This window comes from Danio rerio, chromosome 17, assembly GCF_052040795.2.
Source record: "Danio rerio strain M-AB ecotype USA chromosome 17, GRCz13ab, whole genome shotgun sequence".
In the NCBI taxonomy this organism is placed as follows: domain Eukaryota; kingdom Metazoa; phylum Chordata; class Actinopteri; order Cypriniformes; family Danionidae; genus Danio; species Danio rerio.
Window position 1 is genome coordinate 8,967,802 of NC_141037.1, and position 24,490 is coordinate 8,992,291.

The following is a 24,490-nucleotide window of genomic DNA, read 5'->3' on the forward strand; positions in this document are numbered from 1 at the left end:
ATGAACTGTCAAATCTGCTTTATATTATTGAATAAAATAACAATAATTATTACAAAGAATTTGTGGATCACTTTTGTTTTTTGGCCAAGTGCATCTAGAATTTTTGGTTTGGGACCTGTGCATCCCTATTTTACAGTGTATAATCATAAACCACAAAAATGCTATAAGTATTTAACTAGTATTTAAAATATCAGTGTACGTATAAATACCAATACCACCCGTAATACAGTTTAGTACAAACAATAAACACAGTACTAAGCCAGCTGTCTACGGTATAGTTTATAATAGTTTATATAGTTATAGTTTACTACAGCTACAGTTTGTGTTTAGAAATCCCAGTAGATCAGCAGTTTCTACAATACTCAAAAAAAACCTGTGTGGCACCAACAACTATGCCACGCTCAAAGTCACTTAAATCACCTTTCTTCCCCATTCTGATGCTCAGTTTGACCACGTTTACATGCCTCAATGCATTAAGTTGCTGCCATGTGATTGTCTGATTAGAAATATGGGTCAACGAGCAGTTAGACAGGTGTACCTAATAAAGTGGCCAGCGAGTGTATACTGTAGCTGTAAATACCCTGCTACTTGTAAATTAAGATAAAATAACAAAACAAAGCATTATAATTCCTTCATGAATCATTAAAAACTTATTAACAAGCTTTATTATACTTATAAATTCATTAAGTGCAATGAGTAATCATTTTGGAAATTAAAACTAAAGAAATAAAAGACAACTAAAATGAAAGTACAAACATTAAACAAAATCTAAAAAGGTATGGAGTAAGTGCAGGGTCATTACTTTAGGGAGAACTATACCTTTAATATATAAACAGAAAATATGAAAAATGTGTACACAATGTGCAGAAACAAAATACTTTTGGAAACAAAAGACTAGCATCAAAAGTTTGGCCTCTTTAGCACCACGTAACATCTTTTTTGTGGAGTCTTTTCTAAAAAGATGTGCTCTTTAATATCAAGCATCTTTCAGCATTTCTAGGTGTTCTTCCTAAGATTTAGCATGCTCTATCTTTCCTTTTCTCTCCAGGTGAATCTCATCATACTGCCTTAAAGTAGATTTACTTTTTAATCCACTGATATAAGCACACCTACTAATAAAGTATAACAATAGACTTCAAGTATTCTTGTAGCACTTTATTCCACAGTTCTGTTTCATATGTAAATGCGATTTGCTTATCATAGTCATTCAATGAACTAAGAGCTAAGCCCAAAGCCAGTATTTTACATTACTGTAAGTACACAAATACTACAAAATACAGTGCAACTAGTATTCTAATAAAAAATACTTATGATGAAGAAGACTTCTATTAGTAATAATTTGGTAGCACAGCTCATACTGAAGTTATCTACAAATCCTCTCTTTGAAGAGTCACAGTAATGTGAAGTCTTACCCTCTCTGTGATGCGTGTCTGCAGGATCTGCCAGTGGCAGTTCATGGCGCCCAGTTTTTCAGCAAAATCAGTTTTATCACTGCGCTTGCTCTCGACGTCCGCACCGCTGATCTGGAGCACTGACTGGTTCACAAAGTCCACAGTGAGCTGTTTGCAGTTCACATCCACCCTGAAGCCCTACAGGAGGAAAACCACAGAAAGAAACCAGGGGTAAATATGAGCAATGAAGGCTAGGGGGAAATGTCTTTGTTGTTCAAACTTCAAAAAATGAGCAAAAAAGCTGAATTGTTTGCTACAAGCTTGTGATTAATATGTCTATGGTTCCTTCGGAAAGCGCCTCTTCTGTTTTAGAGTTTTTTTGAGATTCCAAAAGTTGCTGGAACGCTGTCCTGGGAGAGAGCCCTGAGCTTGAGAGAACCTTGAAATTATTAGCCCCCCTTTGAAATTAGTATTCAAACATTTGCCAAGTGATGTCTGCAAGGCAATATTTCATTTTTCTTCTTCTACTTTTTTTTAAAATGGAAAAACTTTTTTTTTTTTAAACTGCTGAGGTCAATATTGTTATCCTCCTAAAGAAACTATTATTTTTTGATTGGCTACAGAATAAACCACCGCTGTCCAATGACTTGCCTAATTGAGCATTCAAATTGCATTTTAAGCTCAGAACTAGTACCTTGCAAAAAAAAAAAAAAAAAAAAAAAAAAAAAAAAAAATATATATATATATATATATATATATATATATATATATATATATATATATATATATATATATATAGACATATATATATATTAAAATTATATTTAGTGTAATCATGTCGAAGACAAAAGTATTTACTTATTTAAAAGCTAGTCATTAAAACTACTATGTTCATAAATATATTGAAAAATCATCTGTTGTATGTAATGTATTAAAAATATTTGAAAAATAATTAAAATTTTACTGGAAGGCAATTAATTTTATCTCAATTTTATGTTATATTGCTTATACAAATCCAAAGGAGTGCCAATATTGTGGCACACATACCTTATATTAAACAAAGATGCTTATTTTTTGGACAAAAAAAAAAAAACTATTTTATTTTTGTAATTGTTTTTTATTTAGTGCAATTGGTTAATAATGTTAGCAAAAGATCAAAAGCTTATACAATGACAACATTTTAACACCTTTCTTTGCTTATATTTACTAAAGGTGCCAATATCCAATCCTCATAATAATATCTTTTGGGCATGGTGCAGTAGGTAGTGCTGTCGCCTCACAGCTAGAAGGTCGCTGGGTCGCTGGTTCGAGGCACGGCTCAGTTGGCGCTTCTGTGTGGAGTTTGCATGTTCTCCTTGCCTTCGCGTGGGTTTCCTCCGGGTGCTCCGGTTTCCCCCACAGTCCAAAGACATGCGGTACAGGTGAATTGGGTAGGCTAAATTGTCCGTAGTGTATGAGTGTGTGTGTGAATGTGTGTGTGGATGTTTCCCAGAGATGGGTTGTGGCTGGAAAGGCATCCGCTGCGTAAAAACTTGCTGGATAAGTTGGCGGTTCATTCCGCTGTGGCGACCCCGGATTAATAAAGGAACTAAGCCGACAAGAAAATTAATGAATGAATAATATCTTTTGTGTTAAGAAACTCATAAAGGTTTAAATCCACATGAAGGAGAGTAAATAATGAGTAAATGTTCCATTTTGGGTGAACTATCCCTTTAAAACTCATAGTACTCAGTCTTATTTAATCAGACTTCTGATCCACTTAGGCAAGACTGACCATCTGTAGAGCAGAAAACAGCATCACCTTATATCGCTGCAGGTACTCTTGAATGACCTTTGACCCAACAGCCCCTTTCAGATTCTCCTCATCCTCTTCTATTACTCTCTCCATCAGCGAAATCCAGTTGACCAGCTCTGTTATAGCATGACGGGATGCCAGCTTATCCATCTGAGACTAAAAACAACACATCTCCTTAAAGACAATAGCTTGAGAAAGACCAGATAGGAACTAAGAACCTCAGAAATGAAACTAATCCTCTTTGCTGGAGAAGATAAGCCTGTTTGTATCTGTACCTGGTGGAGTTTCTCTTGAACTATGGGAATGCGGGAAAGCAGTTCAGACCACTGAGAGTCCAGACAGGCCAGTTCAGTTCGCAAAGACGCCGTGTCCATCTTTTTCAGCCTGAGGAGCTGGTTTCCCTCATTCAGCACTGAGGCCTTGAGATTGGAGCGAGCCTCCACCTCTTTGCTGAACTCCTGGAGAGAAAAAAAGAAGATGAATTAAAAAAATAAAATGTAAAAAAGTAATCTTAAAAGGTACTAAAAGTACATGGTACTAAAAAGTAATAATAAAAAAAAATATATATATATATTCTAATTATATTTATATATATATATATATATATATATATATATATATATATATATATATATATATATATATATATATAATTAGAATTAAATAAAATGACAAGCATTTTGGGAAAAATATAAAAAGCTTTAAAATAAAAAGTTCTAAATTAAAAAGCTATAAAATTTAGTAAAAATCAAAAATAAAATAAAACACTAAAACAAAAATAAAAAATAACTAAAATAAAATAAAAAGTATTAAAACTAAATTAAATTAAATAAATGTAAAAATAAATCAAAAAAAATATTTGTAAAAAAAACGTAAAAATAAAATAAAATAAAAATAATATTTGAAAAAAAAATAAAGTAAAAATAAAAAAATATGTAGAAAATAAAATAAAATAAAATGAGAAGCAGTTTGTATATAATAAAAAAAATAATAAAACCTGTAAAATAAAATAGAAAGCTCTAAAATAAAAAGTTCTAAAATAAAAGGCTCTAAAATTAAATATAAAATAAAACTAAAAGTAATAAAATAAAATAAAATAAAATAAAGTGACAGGCAGTTTGGAAAATAAAATAAATAAAAAACTTTAAAATGAAAAAAAAAAAATATTAAAATATATAATAAAATAAAGGGGCAGCGCGGTGGTGCAGTGGGTAGCACTGGCAACTCACAGCAAGAAGGTTGTTGGTTCGAGCCTCGGCTGGGTCAGTTGGCATTTCTGTGTGGAGTTTGCATGTTCTTCCCATGTTTGCATGGGTTTCCTCCGGATGCTCCGGTTTCCCCCACAAGTTCAAAGACATGCGCTATAGGTGAATTGGGTAAGCTAAATTGTCCATAGTGTATGTGTGTGAATGAGTGTATGGGTGTTTCCTAGTGATGGGTTGCAGCTGGAAGGGGATGTACTGCGTAAAATATATGCTGGATAAATTGGCGTTTCATTCCGCTGTTGCGACCGCAGGTTAATAAAGGGACTAAGCTGAAAAGAAAATTAATAAATGAATAAATACTAAAATAAAAATTTCTAAAACAAAATGAAATTCTATAAAATAAAAGCTCTAAAATTACATAAAATAAAAAGCTTTAAAATAAATTGAAAAATAAAATAATATAACGTCACAAGCAGTTTGGAATAGAATAAATACAAAGCTCTCAATTAATAAAATAAAATAAAATAAAATAAAATAAAATAAAATAAAATAAAATAAAATAAAATAAAATAAAATAAAATAAAATAAAATAAAATAAAATGTTGTTCATACATTCATTCATTTTGTTTTCGGATTAGTCCCTTTATTAATCCGGGGTCGCCACATCGGAATGAACCGCCATCTTATCCAGCACATGTTTTATGCAGCGGATAACCTTCCCATCACTAGGAAACACCCATACACTCTCATTTACACACATACACTACGGACAATTTTTTAGCCAATTCAATTCACCTATAGCGCATGCTCTTCGACTTGTAGGGGAAACCGGAGCACCCGAAGAAAACCCACGCAAACACAGGGAAAACATGCAAACTCCACACAGAAATGCCAACTGACCCAGCTGAGTCTCGAACCAGCAACCTTTTTGCTGTGAGGCGATCATGTTACCCACTGCACCACCGTGACGCATAATAAAATGTTGTATAATATAATAAATAAAACACCTTAAAATAATACAATGAATATACTAATATAAAGCTCTAAAAAGCTATTAGCTTTTTCCTTTTAAACATTAAAACAGCCTGACTAACCAGAAAAGCCGACAGCTGGCCTTTAACAGTCTCCAGCTCCTGAGGTCCTGCAACAAACTGTGTGTTCCAGAACTCCAAACGCTCCAAAGCCTCCAGTAACCAGCGGCTCAGTTCACCAGACTCACTCTTATACCTGTCACCAAACAACAAGCACATAATATATATTCACAAAACAGACTAAATAGACTAAAATCAAATGAAAGCAGAAAGCAGCAGCTGACCTGGTTAAATGCTTCAACATGGACTGGAGGTTCTGCAGCTCCTTGTTGACTTTAGTCGTGTTGTTGAGCCAGTGTTCTCCTAAAACCGTCAGCTGGTTCTCCAGACTCGAGCAGCTCACATACGACAGAAGATGTTTGCCCTCCTCCAGAACCTGATGGAGCTTGTGTTGGTGCTCCGTTAGACTGGATCTTAGAGCCTTTAGAGGAGATTGGCGTTAGCATATCTATTCTAAAACATCTTAATCTAACAATTAACATTAAGTATTGAACATGTAATGATTTTTATTTCTAAAGGAGCAGACTACAAGACATTTTTGGTAAAAACCCAAACAATCCAAACATAAAGTTTTTTTTCAGAAACTATTATGTATAATACCAATGAATTGACACAAGGAGAAAGTACTGAACTAATGAAATGTATTTAATACTCTTTATAACAGATTTTTTTGGTAACAATAGCTTCAAGATCCCTGTTGTATGGAGAACAGAGTCACACACATTACCAGAGTCACACACATTACCCCATAATTCAATGTAGTCTTCAAATCTTGATGGTTCTATGTGTCTCGTCTATCAACTCTGATCTTTAATTTTTATTCTCTATTGGGTTTAAGTCAGGTAATTGGCTGGGCCATTCTAGCAAGAAAGCATCTGAGAGTTTCCTTGGCTGTGTTTTGGATCATTGTCTAGCTGAAATGTCCACCTTCATCATCCTGCTCATGTAAATTGGACTGAAGCAGCTGATGTTCATTTACACTGCGGAAGGGCAGAGGGTTGCTGAAGAACTACAGAGAGATTTCAGCTGCTGTCTGGACTTTCACTGCTTTTTTACACCTCCCTTTCTTCATGTGTTCATTACTTTTCCCCTGTGTTATTTAATTTCATCGCACATAACAATTTAAATTAATTAGATTTGTTTTCTTAGACTGTATTAATTTCTTTGGTTGTTACCGACATCATGTGAAAATCTAAAGTCAACAGGACCTCTGGATTATTAAAAAAAAAATAGTTTAATACTTTTTTACCTGCTCTAAATACAGTACATGAAGGTGTATGATGTACCTGATATAGCTGTATTCTTTCATTAAGTCTCTCCTCTGTCTCTTCCACCAGCCCGACGCTCGGCAGACTCCCCTCCACAACCTCTAGCAGTCGGTACAGTGTCTGATAGTCCAAAACTAGACGACTCCATGTCTGATAAAGGAGCAAAAACATTTAAATAAATATACATGTATGCAATATTAATGCAATATTAATGCTAATATTTAAAAAATCTATCAAAAGAACATTATTTGTGTCAACATTATAAATCAATCTTTATCAATGTATTGCATCCTTCCTGAAAATAAGGATTAATTTCTCCTTGGAAAAACTACAAATTCAGTAAACTGTTATATGAAGACACATTAAACCAAAATAAAACAAAACAACAACAAAAAATACAACAAAACTAATAACACAAAGCAATAGCAAATCATTAAACCACAAAAAATCCAAAACAAATAAATAAAACAAATTAATAAAAAAAATTAAGTAAAACATAAACAAAAACTAATCAAGTAATTGCAAAATTAAACACAAAGCAAAACAAAAAACACAAAACAAATTAAGAACACACACACACACACACACTTAAGGCTTGTACACACCGGGGCGCTTTTGTTTGCGTTTATCGTCAGCGTTTTTTAAGACGTTTTTCCGGATTTAAACCAGAGCGATTTTCACTGGCGTCAAGCAGAAGAGTATGCAAAATCACTCCTTGACGTTAGATGGGGCTACACAACTTTAAGCTTCTGACACCCGTTTGTAACACAGAAAAAGCCACACGCTTGTTATGGATGGTTCAAGGAGCAGCTCCAGCTCTAGAGATGAAGAAATGATTATTGTTCACCAGTGCAATAAGCAGCTCCACGTTCATATCACCCCTGGGCATCTTCTTCAATGTGCGCTCGCATTGACAGTTTTGTGCTTAAGCGCCATAAAGTGGTTAAACGTCGGCGGAAAACGCGAGCAAAAAGTGTCCTGGTGTGCATGGGCCTTTACACACAAAATAACGCCCCCACAAAAAACAAAGCAAAGCAAAACAATAACAAACACAAAACTAAAAACTAAACGAAAAAGACAAACAACAATATATAATATCAAAGTATTAATTTATCAAAGTATAATCATATCAAAGTAATAATTTCTCCTTAGAAAAAAGAATTCCAGCAAACTATAAGCTGAAGAAACAAAATGAAAAGATTCATCACACGAAAAAAAGCAAGACAAATCAATAAACAAAAAATCTAAAACAAAGTTAAAAAAACAAAACAAAAAAAGCACAAAACAAAACACAAAGCATAATAAATGAATGGTAAAAAAACACTAAATTAAACTGAACAAAAAACATAAAATAACAACAAAAGGCAAAGCAAATCATCTTACCTCAGAGACGCACTCCAGCTCAACTCCTTTTTTATGCGCTTGTTTCAGCACATCCTGAGCACGAGCCAGCGTCTCTTCAAGAGTCTGACGCTCACGCGGCAAAACAAAGGCACTACTTTTCTTGTAAAACGTCTCGGTAAGGACCATGTGCCACTCTAAGCCTTGGAAAAACTCCTAAAAATGAAACATTTAAGCAATTCCAGCATTATAGATATGACATTTGGAGTAAAGATTCCAAAAATGAATTCACAGAGAAAATATATGTTAACATTATACTGAAACATCTGTTCATATTTTACAAAACAACTCACCACAGAGTTACGGGGATCAGAAAATATCAGTCTGTAAACGTTTTTTAGATTTTAAATGAGGAAAATAAACATGCGTTATGGATGTGACCAAAAAGGTATGTTAGTGCAGTATACTACATACTTTGTAGAAATTCTGTCAATTAAACTGCACAACCCAAAAAGAAACAATGATACTCAAATGATAAAAGTTGGCTCTCTATAGAATAAACATGCTTGACTTTATTTTATAAACATGTTTGCATTTATGAGGTAAAAGCGTGGTTATGGATGTGACGTCTCTCTGTTATGAATGTGACAGATGTGAAATTGCCACTTGTGTAACTTTGGTAAATCAAATATAATAGTTTGAAAACATTGACAGAGACATTTTTGAGTATTTCTACAGTACTGTAAAATACAAGTCTACACAAAAAAGGGTTTCGCTATTTTGGTGAAAACATAATTGACATTAATTGACATAACTGACATTTGTATGGAATTGCTCATTTGTGGTCAAGTCAGACTGAACATTTATTTTCGAATCCTTACAATATTTAACACACAAAATCTTCATAATTTATTTAGGAGTTTGCCGTACCTTGTGTTTGTCTAGAAGGTTGTGCACGTCCTCTACTGAGGCGGCGATCATCTTCTGGTCAGCTGTCATCTTATCCTGAGCTGTGTCCACCAGATCAATCAGATCTTGCAGAACTCGTTCATACTGATTCTTCAGAGCCATATTCTGGTTAAGTCCACTCCGCCTCGAGCCCACCGTCATCACTAGCTCCTCATAAGCATCCTGTCCAACAGACAAAACATACAGTTATAAGCTGATTTCTTTTATCTTAGCCATGATGACAGTACATAATATTTGACTAGATATTTATAAGACACTAGTATTCAGCTTAAAGTGACATTTAAAGGCTTAACTAGGTTAATTAGGCAAGTTGGGGCCAAATCATTGTTTCATAATGGTTTGTTCTGTAGACGATTTTCATTTTAAAATGGTTTTAAAAAAATAAATAACTGCTTTTATTATATGCGAAATAAAACAAATAAAACTTTCTCCAGAAAAAAAAATATTATCATGGGAAATACTGTGAAAAATTCCTTGCTCTGTTAAAGGACCATGACACCCCCCACTTTCGGTTAAAGTCTACTTCAGAATTTTTTCAAAAGATGCATGATTAATGGGCGTGGAGCTCCGCGAGCATCGGGCAGGAGTGGGCGTGGCCAGCAGGGGAGAAGGGGAGCGAATAACTGTTGTTGTCAGTTAGCTCACAAACTGAGACACAAACCGTGAGGAGACGCATGAGTTTATAGTTCACAAAGTTAAAATGCAAAGAAATGAACAGTGATTTAATGCCCTGCTACATTTGTTATTTGTAATTTCATATACACATAACCACAATTTATATCATTATAAAGATAAGTGTGTTCATGTAAACACTATAAATGAGGATTCTCCCTCGATCCCCGGGTCTAAATTATAGATCTGAATGCAGACTCAGTGCAGCAGGTCTCCTGACCTGTCTATTTTAACCATTAGCCCTGCTGGTAATCTGGAGGATTTAGGCAAACACAGCAGCACGGCGATGTGTCTGAATGTGAACGAACCCCTGATAAAAGTCAACGTCCGCCATTCTTCAATTCTCGCACTGCTCTCCCGACAAAAATGCTTGCAGCACACACACAGCTTTGCTGTATGATCGGCCCTGACAGGATCGCGGAGAAAAAACATGCAACAAACCCTGCGGATCATGGAAACAAACACATACGAGCCTCCATGAACGGCTACTGCGTGCCGTTGGTCTGTGTCTCTCAGCTTGCTTGAAACTGGCAGGTCTGCCTTCGGAAAGCACGTGCTCTCATGAATAATTAAGCAGCCGGCTCTTCTCATAGGATAAGAAAACTCCGCTATGAATAATAATGAGAAACCGACGCGTCATCATTGCACTTGCAGTACTGCGCTACGTCGCCGATTTTCATCCCGCCCCAAAAATCATTTTAAACCGGAAGCTGAAATTAGCTGACAAAAGCTCAAAGGTGCTAACATTGTCTTAACTGATGCTCAACACACACAAATCTGTTAATATATAAAAAAAAAGTTCTCCAGGGTGTCCTGAACCTTTAAATATAATTTGGCAAATATTTAATAAAAGACAAAACCATTCTCAGGAGGGCTAATAATTGTGGCTTCAACTGTATTTAAATGCAATAACTGTGTATAATTATGCGTATCTAAGAGTAAAGTGTTGATGCGAGTGATTGGTTATGCACCTGAAGCTTCAGCAGCTCATTGGTGGAGAACTGGTCTGGCTGTAGCTCCGCCCCTCTGGCTTTCAGTTCTGTTATTCTGTGCTCAAAGTCTTTCAGTGTCTCCTCTGCCTCTGCAATAATCTGTCAAAAGAAGAGTGTAATAATTGTTAATTTAATATGTTCAAATTATTAATAAAAAAATCCAGTCTTCCAACCAAATAAATGCTGAGATGAAATAAAAACTAAACACTTATGAAAAGCACATTGTGCAAAAAAAAAATTACATTGCAAATAAAAATAAAAATTACAACTGTTAAAGCAAGTTTAAGTTGAAGAATAAAATGTACAAAGAAAAAGAAATTAATTAACAAATGAATGAGTTAAAAGTAAAATAAATTAAACAAAGCAAAAGCAGTTTCTGTTAAGAAAAATAAAAGATAATATAAAATATTTAAATACAATAATTAACTTGGAAATTAGATTAAAGGAAATAAGTAGTAAAATGAGAACATTTGATAATTGATTGATGAGTATGTGCTTTCTTGCTTTTTTAAAAAATATTTTTCTTTCTTGGCGTTAAATCCTTGTTGTTAAAGCATGTAAAATACTTTCGCTGTATCCTGAAACGGTACATCCTTGTTCATTTAATAAAACTAAGTAGTAACATGACTTTAATGACTTTGAATTAAAAATAAAGAGAAGTAAAACTGAAACAAAAACCAAAGAGAGAGACAAAACTGCATAAAATTGCCAAAATGAAAATAAAAACTACTCAAAATATGAGCATTGTATATAAATATACACATATTAAAAATACTGCTACATTACTATAAAGAAATACAATGAATAATCGTTTAATACCAGCAGTCTATTAAATTAATTAACTACAAATCATTTTCTTTGTACTCTTTTTTTTTTTGGAAAAATAATTTACTATTTAATATTTATATTAATTCATATTTTATTTAATTATTAATTTGTGTGAGTGGGGGATATTTTAATATTGCTTATCGAAACATTTGCGTTCTTCTACACAAAAAAGTTTGACAAAAACATATTTGTAGAAAAAAAATATTATTAAACACAGATATTTTATTATTACTTAGTCAAATTTGTGTTGTTATACCCTGAAAAGTTCCAACCAAACATTTGTGAAGAAACAAAAAATACAATTTTAGTTTAAACACGATTTCTTCCCCTAAAACACTTTAGTATTGCAGAAATATTTATTTATAGTATTTAAAATATTTATATTATTTTGTATTTGATTTTATTGTGTTTTATTAGGTGACATGGTGGCTCAGTGGTTAGCACTGTCACCTTACAGCAAGAAGGTCACTGGTTTGAAACCCGGCTCTGGTTTTCCCCACAAGTCCACAGATATGCGCTAAAGGTGAATTGGATAAACTAAATTGGCTGAAACGTACAAGTGTGAATGCGAGAGTGTATGGGTGTTTCCCAGTATTGGGTTGCAGCTGGAAGGGCATCCGCTGTGTAAAATATATGCTGGATAAGTTGCAGTTCATTCCGCTGTGGCGACCCCTGGTGAATAAAGGGACTAAGCCGAAAGAAAATTAATGAATGTATTTTATTATTAATAAAAATAAATATACATTTAATAAAAATAAAATTTTATTATTAATTTGTGTGAGTGATATATTTGAAGAATATTTTATTAGTACCTATTTTAAAATGTATGTCTTTTTCTGCAAAATAAAATTCAATAAAAACTAGTGCTGGGCAAATTAATCACATCAAAAACAAAAGTTTTCTTTGACATAACTTAGGTGTGTGCTGTGTATATTTATTATGTATATATAAATACACACACGCATGCATATATTTGAGAAAATGTTTATTTATATTTAGATATAAAACCTATATGTACAGTTGAGATCTGAATTATTATTATTTTCTTATTTTTAAATATTTCCCAAATTATGTTTAACAGGGCATGGATTTTTCACAGTATGTCTAATCATATTTTTTCTACTAGAGAAAGTCTTATTTGTTTCATTTCGGCTAGAATAAAAGCAGTTTTAAATTTTTTAAACACCATTTTAAGGTCAAAATTATTAGCCCCTTTAAGCTACTGTATATATTTTTCCGATAGTCTGCAAAGCAACCATCGTCATACAATAACTTGCCTAATAACCCTAACCTGCCTAGTTAACCTAATTAACCTAGTTAAGCCTTTAAATGTCACTTTAAACTGTAAAGTGTCTTCAGGGTTTCTGCAGGTTCCACCGAGTTTTAAAGATTTAAAGATATATTTAAGACCATTATGAATGAAATTTTAGACTTTAGAGATTTTAGGAAAAAAAGGCAAATGATTTTTTTCAAATGGCCCAGATGTAAAAGATTTTTATTTGACCTATCAATTTTTTTTATTATCATTTAATAATTTAATAATACAATAATGCTATAATAATAAACATTTAAAATATTTTCGATTCTTTTTCTTAGCCAAATTTTGAAATATTGTGTAAAAACAAGCAAGCTCTACTTTAATCCAAACACTTTTTTTCCAACATAAACTTTCTTTAAAATAAAAAATGAAGAAATGTTTTAAAAGTTTTAAAAACTATAATAAAATAAATCTATGCACAACAATCTGTCCAGATCGGTGTCCTCAGCAATACATACATGGAGAACTTTCAAACAAGTGTTACTGTAATATAAATAATTAAAACATTATGATAAATAGAGTTAAAATGACTTTTTAAATAAAAATGTTAAAGTTTTATTGAGAAGATTTTATGGTGATTGTATGGGTTTTGGGCAGATTAGTAAGCAATACCTGAACAAAGAAAAATTAAAACCTGTTTAAAAAATGTAAGACCTACAACACAGTATTTCAGTAAATTTAAGACTTTTTAAGATCTAAAATTTGTATTTTAAGATTTAAGACATTTTAAGACTTTTTAAGACTCTGAAGAAACCTTGGTCTTGAAAAATATCTAGTAAAATTTTATTTACTGTCATCATGGCAAAGATAAAATAAATCAGTTATTAGAAATGAGTTATTAAAACTATTATGTGCAAAAATGTGCTGAAAAAATATTCTCTTCGTTAAACAGAAATTAGGGGAAAAAAACAGGGGTGCTAATAATTCTGATATCAACTGTATGTGACACAAATTATTGATACATTTAAATATCTCTGTAACTAAATAGTTTTGTTTCTATGTATGTGTGTATCATACATAATAAATAAATAAATAAATAAATAAATATATATATATATATATATATATATATAAATATATATATTATGCCAAAACAAACTTTTATTTTGCATGTAATTGGTCACAATTAATCTTCGCCCAGCACTAATAAAAACATATTTGATGATAAAAAAAAATCTTACTTCAATCTGTTTAGTTGTTGTGTGGTCAAGAACTCCTGCCATTTTCTGGATAATCTGAAACTTGCTTTCACTGAGAGCTGTAAAGAGACGCTGCAGCTCCGTCTGTGAACACACAGTAAAAAAGCTCATTCTGCAGCACTCAATACAACACTAAATTAAGCTCATCAAGTCTGATCTGCACCTGGAAAGCGCTGAGTTCCCTCATTCTGCTCCGCATGGAGTCACAGCGGCGGTCCAGAGCTGAGTCCAGGGCTCCGAGGCGTCGGGTCAGGCAGTCCAGAGTGTCCTTCATCAGGCTCTGCTCGTCCTCAGACAGACCCACAGATCCTCTGATCAACCCCTGAGTGTGTCCCACCTCCTGCGTCACCTCCGTCACTTCTTTACCCAGAGTCTGTGAGACAAAAACGCCAAACAAAACATGACTATTGACATAATGTGCTTTATTTAACAGTGCAGCTGAAGTATAATTATCAATGTTACTACTATAACTAACACTATGTCAAGCTGCTTTGACATAATCTACATTGTAAAAAAGCGCAACAGAAATAAAGTTGAATTAAATTAGTAGCACTAATGTTAACTGATTTATGTGCTCACATGAACTGCTTACAGGATTTATTCATCATAATTCACCATACACTAATGCATTATTCAAAGCCATAGTTGTGCTTGTTGCCATTAGGTAATGCACTGTGAGATAATATGAACTGACAACGAACAACTTTATTATCATTAACTAACATTAACAAAGGTATATTTAAAATACCATTATACTGCATAAAATAAAATAAAATAAAATAAAATAAAATACTGTAATAAATCTATTGTTCATTTTTTTGTCAATGTTACAATAGTAAATTAACTACATTAACTAACATGAACTAACTGACCATTATTTAAAAGAATTACCAGTAAAACTAAAACAATAAAAACTTTTATGATAATAGTAATAATAAAAAAATATAATAATAATAATTATTATTATTATTATTTTTAATTATTATTATTTATTCACTGTGATGAGTAACTAAAATTACTGAAATAAAAATAAATTATGAACACTATAACAAAATACATATATTTTTGCAATACCACAAAAAATAATTAAAGCTTATCCTAAAATTGATCATTTTTTATAAACTATATAATTTTGCTAAATTAATAATCCTAACAATTATATCAAATAAAAATATTATAAATAAATACTAAATTCATACAAATGTATAAACAGTAAAATATAACGTGAGAAATGTTATTAGGTCCACTTTATTAGGTACACATTACTAATACCGGGTTGAACCCCCTTTTGCCTTCAGAACTGCCTTAATCCTTTGTGGCATAGATTTAACAAGATACTGGAAATATTCCTCAGAGTTTTAGCTCCATATTGACATGATAGCATCACGCAGTTGCTGCAGATTTGTCGGCTGCACATCCATGATGTGAATCTCCCGTTCCACCACATCCCAAAAGTGCTCTAATGGATTAAGTTCTGTTGATTGTGGAGGCCATTTGAGTACAGTGGACTCATTGTCATGTTCAAGAAACCAGTCTGAGATGATTTGCACTTTATGACATGGTGTGTTATCCTGCAGGAAGTAGCCATCAGAAGATGGGTATACTGTGGTCATAAAGGGATGAACATGGTCAGCAACAATACTCAGGTAGGCTGTGGTGTTGACACAATGCTCAATTGGTACTAATGGGGCCAAAGGCAAGGCAGGATGGATTCAAGTTTTCACATTGTTGATGCCAAATTCTGACCCTACCATCCGAATGTCGCAGCAGAAATTGAGACTCATCAGACCAGGCAACGTTTATACAGTCTTCTATTGTCCAATTTTGGTGATCCTGTGTGAATTGTAGCCTCAGTTTGTTGTTCTTAGCTGACAGGAGTGGCGCCCGGTGTGGTCTTCTGCTGCTGTAACCCATCCACCTCAAGGTTAGATGTGTTGTGTGTTCAGATATGCTCTTCTGCAGACCTTGGTTGTAACAAGTGCTTATTTGAGTTACTGTTGCCTTTCTATCTGCTGGAACCAATCTGGCCATTCTCCTCTGACCTATGGCATCAACAAGGCATTTGCCCTACAAAAGTAGGCTCACTGGATATTTTCTCTTTTTCAGACCATTTTCTGTAAACCCCAGAGGTTTTGCGTGAAAATCAGAGTAGATCATCAGTTAACTGAAATACTCAGACCTGCCCATCTGGCACCAACAACCATGCCACATTCAAAGTCACTTAAATCACCTTTCTTCCCCATTCTGATGCTTGGTTTTAACTACAGCAGATTTTCTTGATCATGTCTACATACCTAAATGCATTAAGTTACTGCCATGTGATAAGAAAGTTATCTGATAAGAAAGTTCTGATTAAGAGCAGTTGGACAGGTGTACCCAATAAAGTGGCCGCTGAGTGTGTGTGTGTGTGTGTGTATGTGTCTGTGTGTATATATATATATATATATATATATACATACTTATAATGTACATTTACTTAATTATAATGTAATAAAGATCTGGAGAACTCGATGTGGTAAAAAGGGTTTGATTTCCTTAAGTAGCAAGGCTAGAAACTGTCTCATTGCGATATTTATTATGCAGACCTCGTGGTTGGAGAGTTGTGTGTCTGCGTTCTCCGTGAGCAGCGCAGGGCCAGAAAACAGTGTGTTCTCCACATCATCCACCCAAGAAGAAGTGGCTGTGACAGCTGAATAAAGCTGCTGCTCCATCAGAATGACCTCTCGCTCTGTGGCCTGAATAAACAATCCCAAGACACAATATCATATATTAACTTCAAACAATCACATTAATAAGAAAGATAGGGAAGCGGAATTTTTGCATTAGTTATATTTCAATTTTAAATTGACACAACTGTATAGATCTATTGTATAATAATGCGTCTACCTGAGGTGTCATTTCCTGTATTGTCTGACTGAATCCATTGTGCAGGGACATCAGGTTGGACTTGTCCTGGACGTGTGTCTCTCTCTTGTAAACTGGAGCTGCTGTCTTCACACAAGCAGTTCTGGAGTAAAACTGGAAGAAAGCATGCAACGTTTTACAACATACTCATTCAACAAAGAGAGTTTCCATCATTCCAGATGTGCTCCAGTTACACAAGAACACTGTTTTCCCTAAAGACGATAGACAGCAAAAAGAATAGTGTTAAAGTTTAAAGTCGAATGAGACTGTAGTTGAAAACCCAAATATAGAATGTGGATGGAGAGACTGATAGTATTATGCAGGAAAAAGTGTATCAGTGTATTATAACTGAAATAGATTTAAGAAGAAGGTCATATCTTCTGCCTTTGTGCCTTTCTTTGTTTGCTCATTACAACACCGGTACACAGCACTAAAGTCCAGCACACTGTCTTGACTAGTGCGATTGAATGACATTGTCCTGGGAGCACTGTACAAATGTGGCGGCGCTATTCCGTATGCGATATCTAGTGTAAATATATATATATATATATATATATATATATATATATATATATATATATATATATATATATATATATATATATATAGATAGATAGATAGATAGATAGATAGATAGATAGATAGATAGATAGATAGATAGATAGATAGATAGATAGATAGATAGATAGATAGATAGATAGATAGATAGATAGATATCTATATATCTATATATCTATCTATATATATCTATATATCTATATCTATATATATATATGAACAAAAATGACTGTAAAGGGCATCAGTTGACCGAACTCACTGCTGTTTACAGAGTGCAACTACAGATACAGAGCATTTTAAAGCTGTGAAGATCAGCTGGTCTGTTTATAAACTACAATATGAGCGGTTCGCTGATGAATCGAATGATCTTTACAGCTGTAAAACACTGTGTGTGCGTGCTGCCCAGCTCAGAAGTGTGTGCGTGCTGTGTAAATAGTCCTTGTAATCAATCTATAAGCAGTTCCCAGCTGTGTGTGTGTAATCAACAGAAAACCGGAACAGGTGTGTGTGCGTAAAGTGCCTGACCGGATTTGTAGTCCGTATGGTGACAGGATTGTAGTCCGAGTGAAAGTGAATGATTCCTAGCAATCTACAAGTCTGGATCACTGGTGATGTAAACTCAATAATGTCAGAGTTGCAATATAAACTAAGATAAAGCGAGTTATAAAGTATTTTCCTGTTATAGAGACTGACATTAAATAGAGTGTTAAAGATGCAAGTTGAATTGTAAAGCGTTACACAGACCGTCCGGAAACTTTGTCTTATTCCTTTGAAAGCCTATATTAAGATTTCTCCATTATTCCTCCATTATATGGGCTAATGCAATTTATCCTTGCATTCGTCTTTAACACTTTTTTATTCATTGGCAGGAGCTGCTTCTATAGCCTAAAGTATATACAGTTTAAGTCAAATTTATTGAATTTATTATTATTTTTTATATATTTATTTTCCAAATGATGTTTAACAGAGCAAGATTTTTTTTTCACAGCATTTCCGATATAAATAATACTATTTTAATTAAGAAGCCGGCTCTTCTCATAGGATAAGAAAACTCAGCTATGAATAATAATGAGAAACCAACGCGTCATCTTTCCACTTGCAGTTTTGTGCTAGTCGGCGATTTTGATCCCGCCCCAAAAATCATTTTAAACCCGGAAGAAAAGCTCAAAATGATCCAGTTTTCCCCACAATTAAAGCTAACAGGTGCTAACATTGTCTTAACTGATGCTCAACACACACGAATCAGTTAAAATCTCTTACTTGAGGGTTCTGTGAACCTTTAAATGTCACTTTAAGCTGTATACTAGTATCTTCAAAAAGTATATAGTCATAATATTCTGTACCGCCATCATGGCAAAGATAAAATAATTATTAGAAATTAGTTATTAAAACTATTATGTTTAGAAATGTGCTGAAAACATCATCTTTCCATTAAATAGAAAATATATATATATATATATATATATATATATATATATATATATATATATATATATATATATATATATATATTGTAGCGAGCGATTACATGCCACGTCGCCCTGGTCGCTAATTTCACCCAGCTGGAACATCATCAAGCCAGGATCGATCACAGCTGGAGCTCATCAAGCCGAGAGACATATAAGCCCAACCTACGCCAGGAGAAGATGAGCTTCATTCTTTCTATGACTCCCTGTGCTAATGCTTGTCTCTCTGTCTCTCCATAGCGGACTCCAGCTCGTGACGATCCTTCACCCGACTACTCACTGTCCTTCACCTACTTCCCGGAGCACCAGAGCACCTCACCCTAAAGAAGAGCACCTTTTACACACCGCACAATTTGTAAATAAAGCACCCCTCCGGGGACTTGTCTGTAAACTCAACCTGTTGTGCCGCTGTTTTCCCTCTGCCTCGCTACAACTGGTGGAGAATGCGCGCTTTTTCAGAGGGAAAAAAATTCAGCACTTACCAGTAAGAAGAAGTAACCACTGAATTTTCTCTGTTTTTCTTCTGTTTACAGACAGGCATCCGCTCTCTCTCACTCACGCTCTCTTACTCGGCTGTCATCCCCTCCTGAGTCATGTCGATCGAAGAGGTAGTACGCCATCTAGCGGAAATCTCAAGAAGACAACAAGTGATAACTGAACAACTCACCGCCAGACAAGATCTTATGGAACAACAGCTCCGCCAAGCGGCCGGTTCCAGCCAGTTTTCTGAGGTGAGCGCCCATAGATTTATCACAAAACTCAGCGACCTGGACGATATTGATGCTTACCTGCACACCTTTGAGGTAATTGCGGAAAGAGAGAGATGGCCGAAGGAAAGTTGGGCGAGGATGTTGGCACCATTCCTGACTGGAGAAGCTCAAAGAGCTTATTTCGCATTAGAGACACCGAGAAATGACGACTATAAAGCATTAAAGAAGGAGATACTCGCCAGAATGGGACTCTCCAATATAAGCGCAGCACAACAATTTTCTCAGTGGTCATATGATGACAAACAGCCTGTACGGACCCAAGCAGCCAACTTATCCAGATTGGGAAGATTATGGTTGTTAGGAGGAGATCCAACCGCAGTCCAGGTCGCTGAGAAGGTGGTCATTGAAAAGATGATGAGGGCGCTACCCAGACGGCTCCGCACACTTACCAGCATGAGGAACCCCGACTCGCTGGCCGCTTTGGTGGAGGCGGTGGAGCTGGCGGAAGCTCACGTGGCCCGGGAGACTGGGGAGAGAGCGGCTCTGCCACCCCGGAGGGTAAATGCGCCATGGCGACCGGTGGAGGGCACAACACGACCAGGCAGCAGACCGGCGGTCCCCAGCCCAGTCGACGAGCCGATGCCCACAGAGCCAACAGCACTCTCGGCCCCGGCCTGGACGGCAGGGTGCGTGGTACATCGCAACGTCCCTCCCGAAGCTCCCACCCGAAAAGTATGCTTAGACGGGAAAACGCAGACGGCCACACTGGATACAGGAAGTGCAATAACACTGGTCCACCCAAAAACATTAAAATACCATCAAGAAGGGAAAGGTCGAATCCCGATTACATGCGTACACGGTGATACCCGCCACGTACCCGCCCAAAGAGTCACCATAGCGACTAAGTCGGGAAGCTGGCGCATCGAAGTAGGAGTGGTTCCAGATCTTCCAGTACCCCTTCTTCTGGGCAGAGACTGGCCGGGGTTCGATGATCTACTCACCCACCATCAGGCTCGATCGGCTCGTGCAAAGAAGAACAGCAAGGGACGGGCTCAACGGGACCGCCAACCAGCGCTAATGGCCACCGAGAGCGACAGAGGGGGTGAGTCATCATCGGCTAACCTGTACTATGATCTTTTCCAACAGATTACCGCAGGTGGCGACTTCGGAAGAGCACAGCGTGAAGACGAAACGTTGAAGCACTGCTGGCCACAAGTCCGGATCATAGACGGTAACGAACGGTTTCCCAGCCCTCACCCCCTCCCACATTTTATTGTACAAAATGGTCTGCTGTACTGTGTCGCAGAGAGGCGGGGGGAAACGAAGACGCTATTGGTCGTCCCGAGGACCAAAAGGGAGACTGTTCTGGAACTGGCACATACTCACCCGATGGCAGGACATCTAGGAGCAGCCAACACGATCAAGAGGATCAGAGATCGTTTCCACTGGCCCGGGTTGGATGGAGAAGTTAAGAGGTATTGTCAGGCATGTGACATCTGCCAAAGAACGTCTCCCCAACGACCACCCCCCAGCCCTCTGATACCATTACCCATCATTGAGGTGCCCTTCAACCGCATTGGCATGGACTTGATAGGGCCTTTGCCGAAGTCGGCCCGGGGACATGAACACATCCTTGTCATCCTCGACTACGCCACCAGATATCCAGAAGCGATACCTCTGAGAAAAGCCACGTCATCGGCAATCGCTAAGGAGCTGTTTTTATTGTGCAGCCGAGTAGGAATACCAGCAGAGATACTGACCGACCAGGGCACCCCATTCATGTCCCGGCTGATGGCAGACCTCTGCCGCCTCCTAAAGGTAAAGCAAATAAAAACTTCTGTTTATCATCCGCAGACTGATGGCTTGGTGAAGCGCTTCAATAAGACGCTGAAGCAGATGCTCCGCAGGGTGGTGGCAGAGGATGGGCGCGACTGGGACCTCATGATCCCGTACGTGCTTTTCGGGATTAGAGAAGTTCCCCAAGGACCTACAGGCTTCACACCCTTTGAATTGCTGTTCGGCCGCCAACCACGAGGGCTATTGGACGTGGCTCGTCAAGCTTGGGAGCAAGAGCCAGCCCCACAACGGTCAGTGATTGAGCACGTACGGGACATGAGAGGACGAATAGAAAAAGTCATGCCCATCGTCAAACAACATCTGACTGAAGCCCAGCGCGCCCAACAGAGATTATATAACCGGCCCGCCCAACCCAGAGAGTTCCACCCAGGGGACAAAGTAATGATCCTGATACCTACCACCACCTCGAAGTTTTTGGCCTCTTGGAAGGGGCCATATACAGTGGTAGAAAGGGTAGGGCCGGTAAACTATCGAGTCCGTCAGCCGGGACGAAGAAGAGAAGAACAACTTTACCACATCAACTTGATGAAGAAATGGGTTGCAGCTCCAGGTCATCTAGTTGCCTTCTCAGAAGAAACTTCTCCCGTTGTCCATATAGGTGAGCAACTTTCACCAAATCAGAAGGCGGAGCTGCAAGCCTTGGTCGGTCAGTTCAGGGATGTGTTCTCAGAGAAACCGGGTCGAACCACCATCATCCAGCACGACATCATCACCCCACCTGGCACCATCGTCCGGCAGAGGCCTTATCGAGTACCAGAAGCTCGCCGGCTGGCTATCAACGACGAGATCCAAAAGATGAGGAAATTGGGAATCATCGAACCATCTCGTAGCCCGTGGTCCAGCCCCATAGTGATGGTCCCCAAACCCGACGGCACCCTCCGTTTCTGCAATGACTTCAGGAAGCTGAACGAAATTTCCAAATTCGACGGGTACCCCATGCCTCGGGTGGACGAGCTGCTGGATCGGCTGGGTGGAGCCCGATTCATATCCACGATCGACCTCACCAAAGGCTACTGGCAATTACCACTAAGTGAAAGCGCCAAGGAGAAAACCGCCTTCTCCACTCCCGGTGGGCACTGGCAATACCGGGTTCTTCCCTTCGGGCTCCACGGGGCTCAGCAACATTCCAGCGAATGATGGATATCCTGCTGAGACCCCACCAGCCGTATGCAGCAGCATACCTCGACGACCTGATCGTCCACTCCGAGTCATGGGAAGAACATCTATCCCGGTTACGGAGGGTGCTCCTTGATCTTCGTAGGGCTGGGCTCACAGCTAATCCCAAGAAATGCCACCTGGGTCTAGCAGAAGCCAAATACCTGGGTTTCCACATCGGTAGAGGTCTCATACAGCCACAACAGAACAAGATCAGAGCACTACAAGAAACTCCACAACCCACCACAAAGACCCAGGTACGTGCATTTCTGGGGTTAGCGGGCTACTATAGATGTTTCATTCTCAATTTCTCATCCATAGCCAGCCCTTTGACAGACCTGACCAGAAAGGGGCAGCCAGAGATGATACAATGGAGCAGAGAAGCAGATGGCGCGTTCCAAGCCCTGAAGACTGCACTAACATCCTCACCGGTACTGCACGCACCTGACTTTGGCTGCCCCTTCATTCTTCAGACAGACGCTTCCGACTCGGGCCTGGGCGCGGTCCTCTCCCAGGTCCACGGCGATGAGGAACATCCCGTCATGTACGTGAGTCGGAAGCTTACCCCTGCAGAGACCCGGTACGCCACGGTAGAGAAAGAGGCCCTGGCGATCAAGTGGGCAATCCTGGAGTCACCAGATGGTTCCTGTCGCTCCAGGATTATAACTTCACTGTTCAACATCGAGCCGGGGCCTCCCACGGAAACGCCGACGGGCTCTCAAGGCTATGGTCAGGATGGGCAGGTCTGTCAAAACATTCTACCCCCCCTCTCAATACTCTACCTTTCCTCCGCAGGACACCCAGGACCAGGACGACGCTAAGGGGGGGGGAATGTAGCGAGCGATTACATGCCACGTCGCCCTGGTCGCTAATTTCACCCAGCTGGAACATCATCAAGCCAGGATCGATCACAGCTGGAGCTCATCAAGCCGAGAGACATATAAGCCCAACCTACGCCAGGAGAAGATGAGCTTCATTCTTTCTATGACTCCCTGTGCTAATGCTTGTCTCTCTGTCTCTCCATAGCGGACTCCAGCTCGGAACGATCCTTCACCCGACTACTCACTGTCCTTCACCTACTTCCCGGAGCACCAGAGCACCTCACCCTAAAGAAGAGCACCTTTTACACACCGCACAATTTGTAAATAAAGCACCCCTCCGGGGACTTGTCTGTAAACTCAACCTGTTGTGCCGCTGTTTTCCCTCTGCCTCGCTACAATATATATATATATATATATATATATATATATATATATATATATATATATATATATATACAGGGGGGCTAATAATTCTGAATTCAACTATATATAAAATACTGATAAAAAAAACAAATAGTAATGTGATTTGTAAGCTTCTCCCCAGCATGTCAGTGATTTAAACAAGACATTGGTGTACCGGTTGTTTGCTGTCCTGCTCCAGGGTGTTCATAAGGAGCTGTAATTTAGTGGCCATGTCTTTCTTCAGGCTTTCCCATCTCTTTCTCCTCTGCTTTTTCACAGCCTCACTGTCTCCGTCCAGCTCTACATCAGGAGAAAGCGTCTCTGTCGCGCTGCAGAACATTAAACAGAAAGGATTGTGAAGAGAGAGATAAAAAACAGATTTTAAAAGTTTGAGGCGTTTATGAGCCGTAGTGATTTGTAATGTGAGAAAGAAATGATACCTGGCTCTGACGGGTGACGCCTGCTGTGTGAGAATCTCCTCTCCACGACTCGCTACAGACTTCAACAGCTTCTTCTGCTCTGCGAGTTGCTCTTCAAGCTCCTGAATT

General features: G+C 37.5%; 1 protein-coding gene across 8 annotated transcripts in view; it reads right to left on the reverse strand.

Annotated features, from left to right (window-relative positions):
• The window catches only part of syne1b (spectrin repeat containing, nuclear envelope 1b), a 367,683-nt gene that overhangs the window by 87,262 nt on the left and 255,931 nt on the right, over positions 1-24,490 (reverse strand). For all 8 annotated transcript variants that reach the window (XM_087289683.1, XM_087289682.1, XM_087289680.1 and 5 more), the window contains 15 exons: positions 24,383-24,483; positions 24,118-24,271; positions 16,956-17,087; positions 16,655-16,804; positions 14,233-14,442; positions 14,052-14,153; positions 10,704-10,823; positions 9,022-9,222; positions 8,134-8,307; positions 6,769-6,900; positions 5,707-5,903; positions 5,486-5,618; positions 3,462-3,644; positions 3,193-3,342; positions 1,413-1,589 (listed from right to left, as the gene is read on the reverse strand). In XM_087289683.1, coding sequence (XP_087145809.1) covers positions 1,413-1,589; positions 3,193-3,342; positions 3,462-3,644; positions 5,486-5,618; positions 5,707-5,903; positions 6,769-6,900; positions 8,134-8,307; positions 9,022-9,222; positions 10,704-10,823; positions 14,052-14,153; positions 14,233-14,442; positions 16,655-16,804; positions 16,956-17,087; positions 24,118-24,271; positions 24,383-24,483 — 2,316 coding nt within the window. The remainder of the gene's footprint in view (positions 1-1,412; positions 1,590-3,192; positions 3,343-3,461; positions 3,645-5,485; positions 5,619-5,706; positions 5,904-6,768; positions 6,901-8,133; positions 8,308-9,021; positions 9,223-10,703; positions 10,824-14,051; positions 14,154-14,232; positions 14,443-16,654; positions 16,805-16,955; positions 17,088-24,117; positions 24,272-24,382; positions 24,484-24,490) is intronic.